General features: G+C 49.3%; 2 protein-coding genes; both read right to left on the reverse strand.

The window, feature by feature from the left end:
- Positions 1 to 337: 337 nt before the first annotated feature.
- Positions 338 to 2,531, reverse strand: GSTUM_00011737001 (uncharacterized protein). XM_002842101.2 has 2 exons: positions 2,259 to 2,531; positions 338 to 1,996 (listed from the first exon to the last, which is right to left on the reverse strand). The coding sequence occupies exons 1-2, from the start codon at positions 2,415 to 2,417 to the stop codon at positions 536 to 538; spliced, it is 1,620 nt and encodes a 539-aa protein (XP_002842147.1). The 5' UTR covers positions 2,418 to 2,531; the 3' UTR covers positions 338 to 535.
- An 868-nt stretch (positions 2,532 to 3,399) lies between these two features.
- Positions 3,400 to 5,911, reverse strand: GSTUM_00011738001 (uncharacterized protein). XM_002842102.2 has 4 exons: positions 5,379 to 5,911; positions 4,937 to 5,054; positions 4,561 to 4,840; positions 3,400 to 4,462 (listed from the first exon to the last, which is right to left on the reverse strand). Exons 1-4 carry the CDS (start codon positions 5,409 to 5,411, stop codon positions 3,754 to 3,756), a joined length of 1,140 nt encoding a protein of 379 aa, XP_002842148.1. The 5' UTR covers positions 5,412 to 5,911; the 3' UTR covers positions 3,400 to 3,753.
- Positions 5,912 to 14,268: the final 8,357 nt, after the last annotated feature.

The following is a 14,268-nucleotide window of genomic DNA, read 5'->3' on the forward strand; positions in this document are numbered from 1 at the left end:
CGTGACTAACGACTGTCGCCAATCCAAACCCCCAAATTCCAAATCCGGAAACTCCATGCGGTTCCCTATCTCGTGTATCACCCACCTGCCCCCCCATCCGCTTCAGATAACGTGCATACGGTACGGTACTTGATTGCCTGTTCGGAGTGCATGGGGAAAAAGCGAGTAACGAACCGGCACTGTACGAGCAGTGTATCCCAGTAGACAATCATACTTGCTTGGTTGTACGATGCAATGGGCGATAGGAAGCTTACCGGGGGCTGGCCAGCTGGTAAGCAGGCATGGGAGAATGAAGGAAGGAAGGGGATAAAGAGGAAAGGTCCGGTCCGAGAGTAAGTAAGGTAATTTTCGCGTTGGCAATCAGGCAGGCTATCACACTTGCTACACTACAACAAACAAAACCCCCCGCGAGAAGGGTGAAATAAAAAACAAAAATGAGGAAAGCGTAGTCAAGACAAACGCCCTATGAAACAGACACCCATCTGAAAAGGAAAAAAGGAGAGGAGAGGAGAAAAGGAGAGAAAAGAGAAAGATTTCAGGTTTTCCACCCTCTTTTAGCACCGATTTCCCGCCCTTTGACGGATCGGTAGTCCTCGTATTGTTGCGTGTACGCACCATCTTGAGATGGTCCTTGTGGTGGCTGCCAGCCCTGTGCCCCTGCGGATGGATGTTGATGCTGCTGCTGGTGGTGGGCGACAGGCGCAGAGGGCGGGGGTGGGGGCGGAGGTGGTGGGGGAGGGCCGCCGTAGTTGTACTGGTATTGATGTTGCTGCTGGTAGTACTGCTGCTGCTGCTGCTGCTGTTGCGCATGTGGCATGTTCCAGTTGTGCGTTTGTGGGGGCGGAGGCGGTGGTGGTGGGAACGCTGGCTGTGCCCGATAGTACTGGAGGTGATGAGGAGGTGGTGGGACCGGGTATCCTGATTGGTGAGGAGGATATTGGTGCGTCTCAGCAAGTGGGGGGATGTTCGGCTGAGCTCGCGGTTGTTGAAAGGAAGGTCTCTCTGCAGATCTCGATCTCGATCGCGATCGTGACCGGGAGCGGGAGCGAGAGCTGGAACGAGATGAAGGACTCTCACTTCTGCTATCTCTCCTTGACCGCCGTCTCCTATCTCGAGAGGGAGATCTCGACCGAGAGTAACACGACGCCGATCTGTTCTGCTGGCTCGCGTCTGGGGAATAGCTGTGGGTCCGGCGACGGGAATATCGCTTTTCCTTCAACGCGGCGCGCTTCTTCTGCCTCATCTTATGGCAAAAGTCCTTGCTCCATCCATAATAGCTTTCGCCGCCTCCACCTCCGATTGCATCCGGATCTTCTATAAGCGCGTCGTCACCGTTGAACATATCGTCGGCAGACTTGATAAAGTCTTTGACCGCAGCTGCAAGCGACTCGTTGGGGACTAGTGTCGAGAACTGGATTGGCTTCATCAAGCGCGGATTTATGGGCGTCGGTGAGTTGGGTATCAGATGAGGGAGCATGTTTGCCGCCGGAAGGTCGTAGAATGGCAGCGACGGATCTCCATGAAAAGGAGGAAGCAAGAGTGGTTTCTCCACCGAAACTTTGGCCTTCGCCGAGTCCGCGGACGGTGTGGGCCTAGCAGCAGGAGTAGCCGATGTAGCATCCTTAACAATAAGCTTCAACTCCTCGATAAACGACTTTCTGTAATAACCCTTCTCCGCCCAGATATCCAACAGCTTCCCCAACCTCGCTAGCTGCTTCACTGCCCCTGGATACATTGCCGCAGCGAACAAATCGGCGAGAAATGGTTCGACCTCCTTCGCGAACAAACCGTCGGAAGGCTCATTGTAGGTGGTATGGTGCAATAAATCGTTGACCAAGTATAAAACGTTAACCCTCTTCCTCCTGGCACTAGTCCTCCCAACAGCCGCAGTGGAAGCCGAAGTCGAAAGCGAAGGTGATAGAGCCGTCAGGAATTTCCCAAGAGCGGCGAACCGAGCACGCGAATTCATATATCTCAAGATCCATCGTTTGCAATTCTATTCACATAAAAACATAGCCGGGGAAAAGGAGAAACCATCCGGACAACAAAGTAATTAGCCATGTTTGGTCTTCTCCAAAAAGAATGTTTCAAGAGATCAAAAAAATCAAAAGACGGGGGGAGAAAGGAAAGGAACTTTGATCAAACAAAAATTCCCCTTTCTCTCTCTCTCCCTTTCTCCCAGTACTTCGTCATTTTTCTCTCTTTCATGGTGAGTGCGGTGCGGATGCGGTCTGGGGAAAAAGTATGTGTGTAGCAACCTGGATATTCGATGGTGAGCACTTGCTCAGTGCCTGTTCCAGCAGTGTGTGAAAACTGGAGATCTCGTCACGAGAGACAGCAGTGGGGTCGGGTCGGAGGAGACCGGCAGCGAGTGAAGCGCGTGCGATGGCAACTTGATGGGAAATGGCCGAGGCCATGATGGCGATGGTGGCGGAGCTATACGATAGGAAACGATAGGTGAGGGGTGTTGAGTGAGTGCTGATGCGGAGTGTAGCAGTATGTCCGTAGTCTAGGAAGAGGTGGAAAAAAAATTATGATAAAAAAAGCGTCTTGCAGCGGTTGGAAATTGTGTGCGATGGTTTGAGGTAGGGAACGAGCGAGGGAAGTCTTGGGGCTCAGGTTAGTGCAACCAATGGTGTGTGGTGGTGCACTCGTGTGGCCCTTTTTCATTCGCTAGTCACTTCAAAGTTGAAGAAACCCGGTCCTTAGAAGGCCAAAAAATGTGAAAACACACTGATGGATCTGTCCGCCTACATAAATTCTGTGATCCTGTTGCTCCCCCTTTCAACTGCGAATAATCTCTCCGATTGTCGGACCCTCGCGAAGTGAGATTAGTTCATGCTCTCGATCTTGTGCATTACTTCTCTTGCGTTACCTGTAAAATTACTACTTCTGCTCTACTCGTCTCTTCACCATTTCGCAAGAGATAACGCAAAAATCCAAAACCCAAGTCCAAGCTCTCCTCGGTACTCCCGATGAACGACTGTTTGAGTATCACATAGAAAACTCTCACCGGGCTCATGGCAACCTTGCTGCAATAGCCTCCGAGAACGTTGGGGAAATGAAGTGATAGAAATAAGTAAAAAGTAATACCGATATGGTCCCCCTTCAACCGCCTACAGCTGCCAACTCCCGGTCTCCTGGTTCTCGTGATCTCATTCTCACCCCATTGGCATGCACACCTTTCTTTCTGTCACCCCTTCCCCTTCCTTTCTTTCCCCTTGTGATACTCGTGCACCGACCCCGTAGCGTACCAGGCTCCAAACCAGGAAAAGGAAAGAGAAGAGAAAAAACAAAAAAGATGTCGCAGTAAGATACCGTACCAGAACATTGGAAGAAGAAAAAAATAGAGCAGTGCCAACACTGACTGCGCCTTTGCTCCAGAAAATAATCTAGAGAAGAGATGAAAGTTAAATATATATAATATATACATAGAAAGAGAACATGCATCGTGCTTGTCCGCCGTCCATTTGGGAGGGAGGAAGTGAAATGGTAATCAAAATCGTAAATAAAACAATAATAACGAAAAGATCAAAAAAGCAAGAAGCAGACGATACAAACTTCCCCTCACCAATTACCGTAGACAACCACTCTAGCAAGAAAAGCGAGCTAATGCGACAAATCAGATTTCCGCCTCTTCCCAAGAAAGACCAAATAGGAAATTTTAGAAAGGAAAAAACAGAAGACCGCTTTTCCATTTGCCCAGGCAAACGCAACATAACCTAACGTAACGTGAAAGCGTGGGGTTCCCAATTACACCCCCAGGGCAGCAACAGCTCTAGCAAGATCATCCTCCGCAACGATAACCGTTCCAGCTCTAGCAGTACTCAGGTAACTCATCTCGATCGCCTCGGTCCTGTCCAGAATCTCCCCTGTTGTCCCTCCCACCAACTTTCCTGCAACTCCACACACAATCCCCGTAGAATCCACAGGAAGACCCCTCAAATCCAGAAGGATGGGGATGAGCACGTCCTCCTTGCTACCCAGTAGGGCATTGTCAGAGCCAAATATAGGGAGCATCTCCTTCTCCAATAGAAGAGATGCAGGCTCCGCGTCTGTCAAGGTGACGCTCAAGAATTGAGGCTTTGAAATGAGACATTTGACCAACCCCAGGTAGAGCCCTCTATCGTCACTGCCTCTGCCCTTATTAACCGAGCGCCTACCGGCACATAATACTAGCCTTGTATTTTTGTTCACCTGCGGGACTATGCTCTGCCCTCGTAGGGTTTCAAACGTCTTGATCTGTAGTTCACCGACTGTGGTTGGCGGTGGTGAGGGAGGGGCGATATTAAATGAGGAGGCGGAGGATGAGTTGCGGTGATGCGAAGGGCTCGTGACAAATGCCTCCGTATGCTTCTCAAAAACGAATCCCCGTCGTTGCAGCGCTTTGGTGACGTTGCCACGGTTCTTCGACGGAACCAGGATATAATCCGAGAAATAGGTCGTGAGAAAGAATATGGGGCTGTAAAGCGAACCGAACCACTCGTTAGACTTCTGAGAAAACAATCCAATAGCGTAGATAGTGATCTGCCACTGGTCTCCCGAAATATTACTACTCACACTCCGGCCAATGCCAATGGACTAGTCAAGTCCAAGACCCTCTGACCCGCATCCAGCCCTTCTCCGTCAACCTGAATCGCAACAAACTCGTCCTCTGAAATCCTGACCTCTTCCCTGTGACTCGATGACAGGGTTTGTATAATCGGTGCAAACAGGTTTTCCACCTGCTCGGTAGAACATACAACAGAGCACTCCACCGGTGTCACTGAGATATTGACAAAATTTTTGCTTTTGGACGAAGATCTTCCAGTAGAATAGTAGCCCGGAACCAAACCTTCGTCTTCATAACCCGATCCATACGCACGACCCTCACCATCATCATCATCATCATCGCCACCATCCATATACCCGCTTGTTCCCTCCGTCCTTCTGCCACCCCATGGCTTCCCATCCTCCGGGGACGGGGATATCGAGGGAAGTATCAACGATAAAACCGCCTGAACAAAATGCGGGTATAGGTGTAGGGGAATATGGATTAAGCTTAACCGGCATTCCTGTAAAATCCTCACAGACGTTTGTAAGCCGTTGCAAACTCCACTGGCAGCAGAAGTTCCTTCAAAACTCGAAAATGACTCGGAGTACGCTGAGAGCGAGCTGTTGCTTCGTGACGACGCAGCTGAGTCTGGCGGTGATAAGGTGCTCCCCTCGAACACCGAATTGAACGAACCGGCCGAGGAGGGAGGACCCCCGGCCACCGTCGACGACTCCGAGTATATAGTAGACGATCGCGAGGAGATCATCCCTCGAGAAGAGGAAGAGGAAGAGAAAGAACGAGAAGAAGGAAACGATATAGGCAGAACAGGAGCAGGAGAACTAACAAGAAATTGGATTGAGGCACTCATGCAAGTCATGAATCTTCTAAAAAGAAGATTCTACTTGTACTCTTTTTTTTTCCCTTTCCTTTCTTCTTTTTTCCCTTTCTTTCCCTTTCCCTCCCGTCACAGTCAAATAACGAAAAGGTATGAATATCTCCTTCGCGAGACAAGCCTCAACTACCAGTATCCACCAGGGGAAAAGGCCAAAAGACCTCCTTTCAAGAGCGGGGGAAGCTAGGAAATAGCGCTAGAGCAAGCACGGTAGCAACAAGATTGAAGCTCTAAACGTGGAACAGTAATTGGGCAAGTAAGGAGGGAATACAAAGAACGAGGGCAAAATTAAAAGGATTTTTGGAAACCAACCTTGCTCCTGATTGCCAGTATGTCACGATGGTAAGTGGACGGTGGGGTCTTATGTATAACGTTGAGGGCGGCTAGCGGAAAAGGAAGAGAGCAGGGAGTATGATACCGAACTTTTTTTTGCCCTTTTTATGATACTTTCCGGAAAGCGAGAGGGGGAAGGATGGGATGTTGACGGGTCTGTGGCAGGGGTGTGGGAGGTATGATACTGTACTGTACCAGTAGGTGTGCGAGAAGGGGTGTCACGAACCCAGAAGGGTGGGAAAGATGGCAACCAAACTTGGAGCGCGCAAGAAAGCAAGTAAATCACGAAGCCAATTTCGTGACTGGCGGGGCGAATGAGTCGAGTGACGCTACCTGATGTGCCAATACTGAAAGCTCCAAGAAGTACAGTACCCGTCCCAGGCAAGAGGTACAGTACCCGAAAACAGGGATTAAAGAAATAATATTACGGCAAAAATGTGTGCGGGCCGGCGGTATTCGAGTGCCCCATACAAAAACATACCCCCCGTTCTCGGGTACCGGTGCTCTACTCATCACCCACGGGGAGCACTTGTGGAAGCAGTTCCCGCCAAGAAACAAGCCGCAAGCACTACCGTTACCGCTAGTTAATGGAGGGGCAACAGCCACGACCTACAGAGCAGATAAGATAGGCTAGAACGGCCGACAAAGAAGGGAAAGTGAGAAACGAGAGACAGAGAGGACGATAATTTATGCAGGCGCTGGGATAAACGAGCACCGCGATCTCTGGGCTTTGGGCGGATCTGTCAACTTCGGCAGCCGCAAAGACGGGGAAGGCGGGGGGTGAGCCGAATTAAAAAGCAGCATCCTGCTCCCAGCCTTCAGGTTGCGTGGGATATTAGCCGGTGGTGTCTTCAAACAATACACCCAAAAAGTATACAACCAGCACCACCATGCCTCCTCCCGAGACAAGCTTTGTAGAGTAGATTTTCGGCACCGGCTCGAACAACGAGCATCCCTTTGTCGCGTTAACTTTGCTCTCATTGCGTGCCAACTGGCGTTAAATTCGCAAGATCCTTTCTTACTACCGGTATCTTGATTCCCCGGAGACTCATACTGTAGACCACCGTAAGTGACATGAGAATGCATGGGGCAGTGTACCCTATCATACCACATCAGGTATGATAATGACCAGACCCGAAAATGGGAGCAAGTTTCCCGTCAGCTCGCTGTTGGATTTATTGAAAAAAGTGGCGGATTGCTCGACTGCCGGTTGTCCACTTGTACCAATGGAGAGCGCACAGTGCTAGCACAGCACAGTACAGGTACTTGTGCCCTTTTGCCATGATACACTAAAATTTACTGCACTTATCGTGTTCCCTATGTAGCTACTGCGGTATGATACTGTAGCAAGTTAGATACGGGTATCCGTGGGCCCTCCCTTCCCCTCCCTTTTTAAGTCCTTCTTCCCTCCCGCAACTTACCACAAACATCGTAGGTGAGAATTTGGTGACAACGGTCCAGTACTCGTACTAAGTACTCGTACATCCCAAACGCCAAAAATGAGTGGAAAACAAAGGTAACTAGAGAAAAAACAGCCTAGTATGATATGAGGATACCTGTGCGGTTAACCGCACAGCCCCATGTTCTGTACGAGTAGCGGTACTTGACCAGGCAAGGTGTATGAGTACCCGAAGACTGGGATTGGAGAGATACGGCGAAAAAAAAAACCCCCCTGTGCTTATCTGAGGGCCAATATAAGATATATATCCCCTGTTTTCGGTACTTCGTGCCTGGAACAGGTACAGTACAGTACAGCACACTCCATGATGCTCGTAGGATAAGGCGGCACAATAAGATTATAAAGAAAAATACTTCGCTACCCCCACCTAGCGACACTCCAAGATTCATGATAATGGCGGCAGGCGGGCACGGACGGACGCTGGATGGAACGTCGTCAAGCTGCAAACTAGGACCAGGACAGGGTCCCTTCTCATGCACTTGCTTTATGTAGGTTGGCAAGGTACATTTTTCAACTCAACTTTTTTTTATCACATTTATTTTTCCCCTCCCCCAATAGCCCTGTGCATGCTGGGGAAGGGGGGGCGAGCTTTTGTAAAGCTCCGTGTCGCGGGGACAGCCCATGATCTTCTGCTTTGCTTCTGCTTCACTCCTGTCGGATGCCAGCGATGCAGCGCGAGTGCAGAGCTCTGCGAAAACTCCTGTAGTAGCAGTAGATAACGCACAAAAACCATCGGGATGAATATGTTTTTTTCCTCGTTCCTGCACCTCCGAGGTAGCCAGGATAACGGTACTGTACAGTGCGGTGTAGGTGAGGGGAAAGAAAATCAAGAGATAACGTTAGATATCATAGACGAAGCGGAAGATATGAGCCCGGCGAAAGGACGAGTCCGATTTAAAAGGTATCTACGGTAACCACAATTTTAGGTACTGTACGAGTACTATAAGTTTGCCGTACGGTACGTCTTTGCCTTTTTTTAAGACTAATCCTCGCTACCTGCGTCTCCGTTGGATGCGAGACATATCAGCCCCCGGGAAATCTCGAGGGTGAAAGAAAGGGAGAAGAAAAGCATAAAAATCTTCTTATCTCGAACAGGTTTCTACCAAAGTCGAGAAAGTAAATCGGTAAATAAATAAAAAAGAAAGGAGGAACACCATATCGGCACGTGGATTCAGCCACAGTGTGTGCTCGTTTTTGAAACGAGATCAAATGTTTAGTTCACGGGACTTGTGTGGTTGACTGGCCATCTGACGACGACACCGTCTGATACCAAGTGTCGTGATACACATGAATGGAGTCAGCCCCATAAGTTGCCCCCACCAATACCGCACTCGAGTGCGGAGGGAGAAGTGCGAAAGAGTCGAATCTGTTCACGGTGGAGGATATATTGAGTGGGGGTCAACTCCGAATCCCGGGTTCGAAATATAGGCCAAGCTTCAGTTGCTTTCACTGCTATCGGTATTGTTTCCTGTATGATGCTTCTCGGGATTCACAGTCCGAAGACTGGTCCGTTCGCGGCCGTGGAATATTGGTAAGGGAGCAATTCGTCAATTTTGGAGGGGAGGCCGCTCACATTCGGCGGTCAAAAAAGAGAGGGAGGGAGCTGGAGGATATAATAGGATTAGGATGTTTGTGCAACTGGAATGTTTTCCCTTTATTAAACCATCGGTATTATCCACGGCTGGTAGTGTACGCGCCAGTACAGTATGGTATCATACTATACCCAGAGAACTGCTTATTGCCTCTATCTCTTGACCTCATCTTTTGGAGCGTTTGGCCTACCCCACTTTCAAATTATTGCTCTTTTTCATGGGGTTAGGGTGAATGAAAGGGGCAAGGGGCAAGAAACGGTTCATCGCGCAAGAAGGGGATTGTCGCCCGTTTCAAAAAAACAAAAAAAACAGGAAATGTGGGGAAACAACGCTGGCGGAAATCTACCGTACCCCCTCTTTCATATCGGGCGGGGCGCTTGATAAATCGGACGAGTGAGACTCCTTGCCCAACTGGCCAAAAAAGACTTGTCAAGGACACCGTTCCTAGGGTTGCATGGGTAATTCTTCTTTAATGGGTTTACTTCACCCTTGAGGAATTGAACGAGTTACTAGGGAGTAGCATCCATATTCATTGTATGCCTTTGTGTTTTTTCTCCCAGATGATATGTCTACTCGAGTATATGACCCGGATATTGCCGATAATGCAGGCTTATGGGACCCAACGAGTATGCCTATTTGAACGGCATAACAACCTCATTGTATAGCCAAGAAATGCTATTCCCTAGTGGTTTAACGGTTCAGCATAGGACGCATTTGCATTTGCCGGGCGGCAGGCCAAAGGGTATGGTGCTATCGTAGAGTACTGTACCGTTGATCAAATAATAGTATGATAACTGGGTGAAAACGTAGATTTTCTTAGGGTCCCTCCCATATTTTTAACAGTTCAATCGCTCCATCAATTGGTTCCTTGTGTCGGTTGAGAATCGCCAGTAGAGCAAAAATTTCCTCAGCCCTATGGCAATTAAGTTCGAAATGTTCGAAATATTAACGTGAATTCCCATTCTATCATACTCGTGAACTTTTTATACTATTTAGCGAGGATATTTCCTTTAATCACGTGATGCTGTGCATGCCAACGCCAATGATTGACTACGCATCGTTTGTCACTCGTTGACAAGTCGACGACGACAAACAATAGCAATCATTTCCTCCCCTATTCCCGCTTTACACAGAAATGCCCTACTCTCTATACCACTCCTCTTCTCACTCCTTGGCTCAACTGTAGTATTCCCCCTCCCTATAGTATTTACTTAACTTCCCATCACATCCTCATCTACTTCTCTCCTACATACCCACGCGTACAAAGAAAAGACCACTTCTTGCTCCCCACACAAATTCTCTTTCCTCCCTGTTCTAACTTGAGTTTCCGCGTAAGCGTCCGTAATTGCTGGCGTTTTCCATCATATCTGGCCACACACCTCTCTTAAGCCTCTGCCCTCTTCTTCTTTTCTTCCTCCGCCACCCTTCAACATTTCTTCATCCCCCGCCCTCTCCGCTTCTCTCTCCAAACACCATCCCGCTTTCCTTCTCGCCAACATTAACATCTTTTCTTACCACTTTTTTCTCCACGCTAATATCCGGAAAAAATTTCTACCTTTGCTCAATCTATCTTGTCGGAAAAAAAAAACATCATGTCTAGCACTCCGGATTCCACCGGCGGCCAGGAGAATGGCCCAGTCACCCCTGCCAACCGCTCCCGCAGCAACACCATGAGCACAGACCCTTTCAATAATGACATGATTCGCCACCAAAATCACCCCTATGCGAACTATGCGGACTCCCGCTCGGGAAGCCAAACTAATGAAGTAAGCTAAAGTTGCCGCTGATCCCTGGCGGGGAGGATAATGCTAACCTGGTTACAAGGAGGGCGATGAAGCCAATGTCATCTACGTTTCGGGCCTCGTTAGCACTATCGAAGACTTTGCTTTGTGTGAAGCGTTTAGTCAGTTCGGTAAACATGATCCTCTCCCTTCATGAATCGTAATTGATCGCTTTCAGGTAAAATCACCGATATTCTTCGCCGCTTCGTTGGGTATGAAACCAAGGACGGCGGTAACGGGCAATATGCTTTTGTTCGATATGTCAATGTCGAGGATGCCCAACGTGCCCTTCAGGCTGCGGAAGTTGTCCTGGGTGATAGGAAGCTGTACGTTTCAGTTTGTTTACTGTGAAAAAGTTTGGGGGATGGATTGCTTACGAGCTCATCCCTAGGACTATTAAACCACGCGAGAGGCGTCCACGCAGATGTTTCTCTCGCCAAGATTCTGGGTATGGTAAGTATACTGAGGGCAATGAGAGGATCCTCAACGCTATCCGTGGAACCAGTCGTCCCGATTCTAGGAAGGAGCACGCCTTCGAACGCCGGCACCGGGATCATAATGGGGGTCAGAATAACCTCTCGGCTACTACTAATGGGCATGTTGGAGGTTACGACTCTGGTGGTGCTCCGAGTGCCGGGATGAAGGCTTCCGATGATAGTGGTGACGCTTGCCGTCCACAAATGTTGATGAGTAAGGCGTTATTTGTTGCCGGTCTTCCTTTCGACATGTCTCCAAAGGAACTGTTCATGCTTTTCGCTGAGCAAGGCCCAGTCGAAGGGTGTTACATTTTTCCATTTCTTGACCCTTTTGGCCGTAGATTCGGTCATATGGTCATGGCCACATTTTTTGCTGCTCAGAAGGTACTTGCAAAACCATTCTCCATTCACGACTCGTGCTTAAATAATACTAACGTATTGCAGGCTCAGGAAGCATTTGATAAATATACCATACGTAATTGTCTTCTAGAAGTTGGCTATCGACACCTGGAACCTCTTATGGGAGGCCCTGAATACGGTTCCCAACAGCCTGGGTTCCAGGGACCGCATACGCCATCGTTCCCAATCTACTGCCCTACCGCCCCTCATCAGAATTGGGCACAGCATCCGTTTATGGGACAAATTCCTACACCTGCGGGAATTACCCCACAAATGATGGCTTTCAACCAGTCCTATCTTCCATTTTCCCCCGGCCACGTTCCCCCTTCTGCATACGGGCATCAACAGATTCATATGATGCCACCCCCTGGCCTCGAGCAACCCTATGTGCAGTATAGCACCCCACCAAATTCGCCGCCCTTCCATGCCCATGCTTTCGGGTGGCAAGCTCAGGGACGTGGTGTGAATCGCCCCTTCCAAAGCGGAAGAAACTTTTCTCGTCGGCCTTCGTACCGTCCAACTACTTCGAATTTTACTCCATCTTCTCCAGGGACAGGTAGTGGAGATCACCACATCCGTTCGACCTCCAACTCTTCGTCTACCACACTCGTCTCCAGTGCAAGCGAGAAAAAGGCCCATGGCCCAGTCATTGTCAACGGCTCCTATCCGTATGGCAGATATGGTACTCCCCAGTGTGATCGCAGTTTGAAGGAAGAAACCTCACCTTCGGATGAGCAATCGACACCATCTCCGGTAGCTGTACGATCTGCCCAAATCCCTCAGGAAGCGGAGACACCAACCAGGTCGGCATCAAAACCCTCTTTTCAAGCCATAGTCCCTGAGGCTGTGCCTGAAACACCGAAGCCAGCAGACCCTGCCAATCTGTTTGTCAAGAACTTTGATGACAATGTTATCTCGGACCCTGACGAGCTCAAAAAGCTGTTTGAGCACTATGGCCCTGTTTCCTCGGCTCATCTTGCCATGATCCCTGGGACTAATAGGAGTATCGGGTATGGGTTTGTAGCCTTCGCTAAAGCAGATGATGCGGCGAATGCAAAATCAAAACTGAATGGCTCGATGGTTGGCAAGAAGCGGCTATTCGTAAGCTATGCCGAACGAAAGGAAGAGCGGACCCAGAGACTTAAGCTACATTTCAAGAAGGGTAAGAATTGTCTTCGGAGTGATGGAAATGAACCGGATTCCGGTAATTCCGAGAGCGCACATTCCCGCCCCCTAGGTAGCATGGAGGAGGAGGGAAGCACCGAGGGTACTGAAAAGGGTGAAAAAGTCGGAAGTACTGAGAAAGAGCTACCACGCACCCCACCGGAGAAAAACACTAGCCATCCTGAGCATGGACCCGATCATGATGTAGTCATTGAATCTCCAGAGATATCTCCAATTGAGGAGAGCGGTGAGCAAGAAAGTTCAACCACAGAAGTACTTATGGGGGGCAACCGCCCTCCTCTCACTCCTGTCGAAAACACTTCGCATACCTTGATAGAACAGGACACCACGGCGGCTACAAGGTGGCGTGGAAGGACCCAGTTGACGGGGAGTAAGTATTCTAACACTGAAATTTCCTTCGTTTGTGATAATGCTAACTCTCATACTAAAGTCACCGAAGTAGAGGAGGAGGAAGCTGCGGCGGAGACAGCAGATGGTGGAAACACCGCAGAATACGCTGAGCCAACATTCCCACAAATTCATGACCACGGTCTGGATGCTGTTTCTGGACGGGAACAAGAGTCTGACTCCCAGGACCAGACCAGGGAGCAGAAGGAACAATGCGAATATACTCAGCCAGATGCGCCTGGAGACTTGTTGCGACCTGGTGGCAGTAACAATAGCTTCCACTGGCAACAGCATTACGACAACCGCTCTCCAAGCCCCCATAACGGCAATCGTGGCCATGGAGCACAATATCACAATTATGGCCAGAACGGAACCTCGCGGGGCTACAGGGCTTACGGCTACCAGAACTCAAGCTACGGCCGTGGAGGTTTCAGATTCTACGGGAATAACAGACCCGGGGGTAATGGCGGGTACCACCAGTCGTTCAATAACCAGACCTCTAGTGGGCGTACTGTGTTTTTCAATAACAGCACTCAGCCTTTCTCTACTGAAAGTAACCACGAGCCGATTGGACCCCAAAACCAACATCGTAAGAAGAAATGGCAAAGTGGCCATAGGAATGGCCGCGGGGGGCATCAACAAAGGGGGTCCCCTGCTAGCATTGATCGTCACACGGTGAATAACGTGATGCTCGATGTCGGTGACACCAGTCAGGGGGTCGTGGCAGCTTACTAAGTTGCACGGGTGAGACATGTCTAGGAGGAGAGGGGGGGAGAAGGCAATGACGGTGGGAATGGGGATGGCGATTGGGAATGGGGATGGTGATTGAGAATGCCGATGGGGGCGAGGGGGAAATGGGTGAATTGTGAGGGTGCAGGGGGCTTGAAGTGGCTAGAACATAATATCCCTTATCTTAAAGTTCTAGCTAACTTGCTGTAGTTTTTTTTTTTTTTTTGCTTCCTCTTGTTGCCCCATTCTCAGAATCTCATTCTAGTCTTGCATTGTAGTCGGGTGCTCTAACTCCATGGTTTGATTTTTTCAAAATGTGGTTCAGAAGTGGAACCCTCCATCTTTTCTGTAGTGAGCTTTCTCAGGTTCACTGCACGTTTAGGGATGTCTGTCTATGCTTAGCTATCGTTTTGAGATGCACTGGTAACTATTTGGCTTGTAGACGTGGTCGGTGGTTCTGATCTCGATAAATTACGTGTAGAACCCTGTCCTTTGTCATAG

This window comes from Tuber melanosporum (assembly GCF_000151645.1).
Source record: "Tuber melanosporum whole genome shotgun sequence assembly, scaffold_9, strain Mel28".
Taxonomy (NCBI): Eukaryota; Fungi; Ascomycota; class Pezizomycetes; order Pezizales; family Tuberaceae; genus Tuber; species Tuber melanosporum.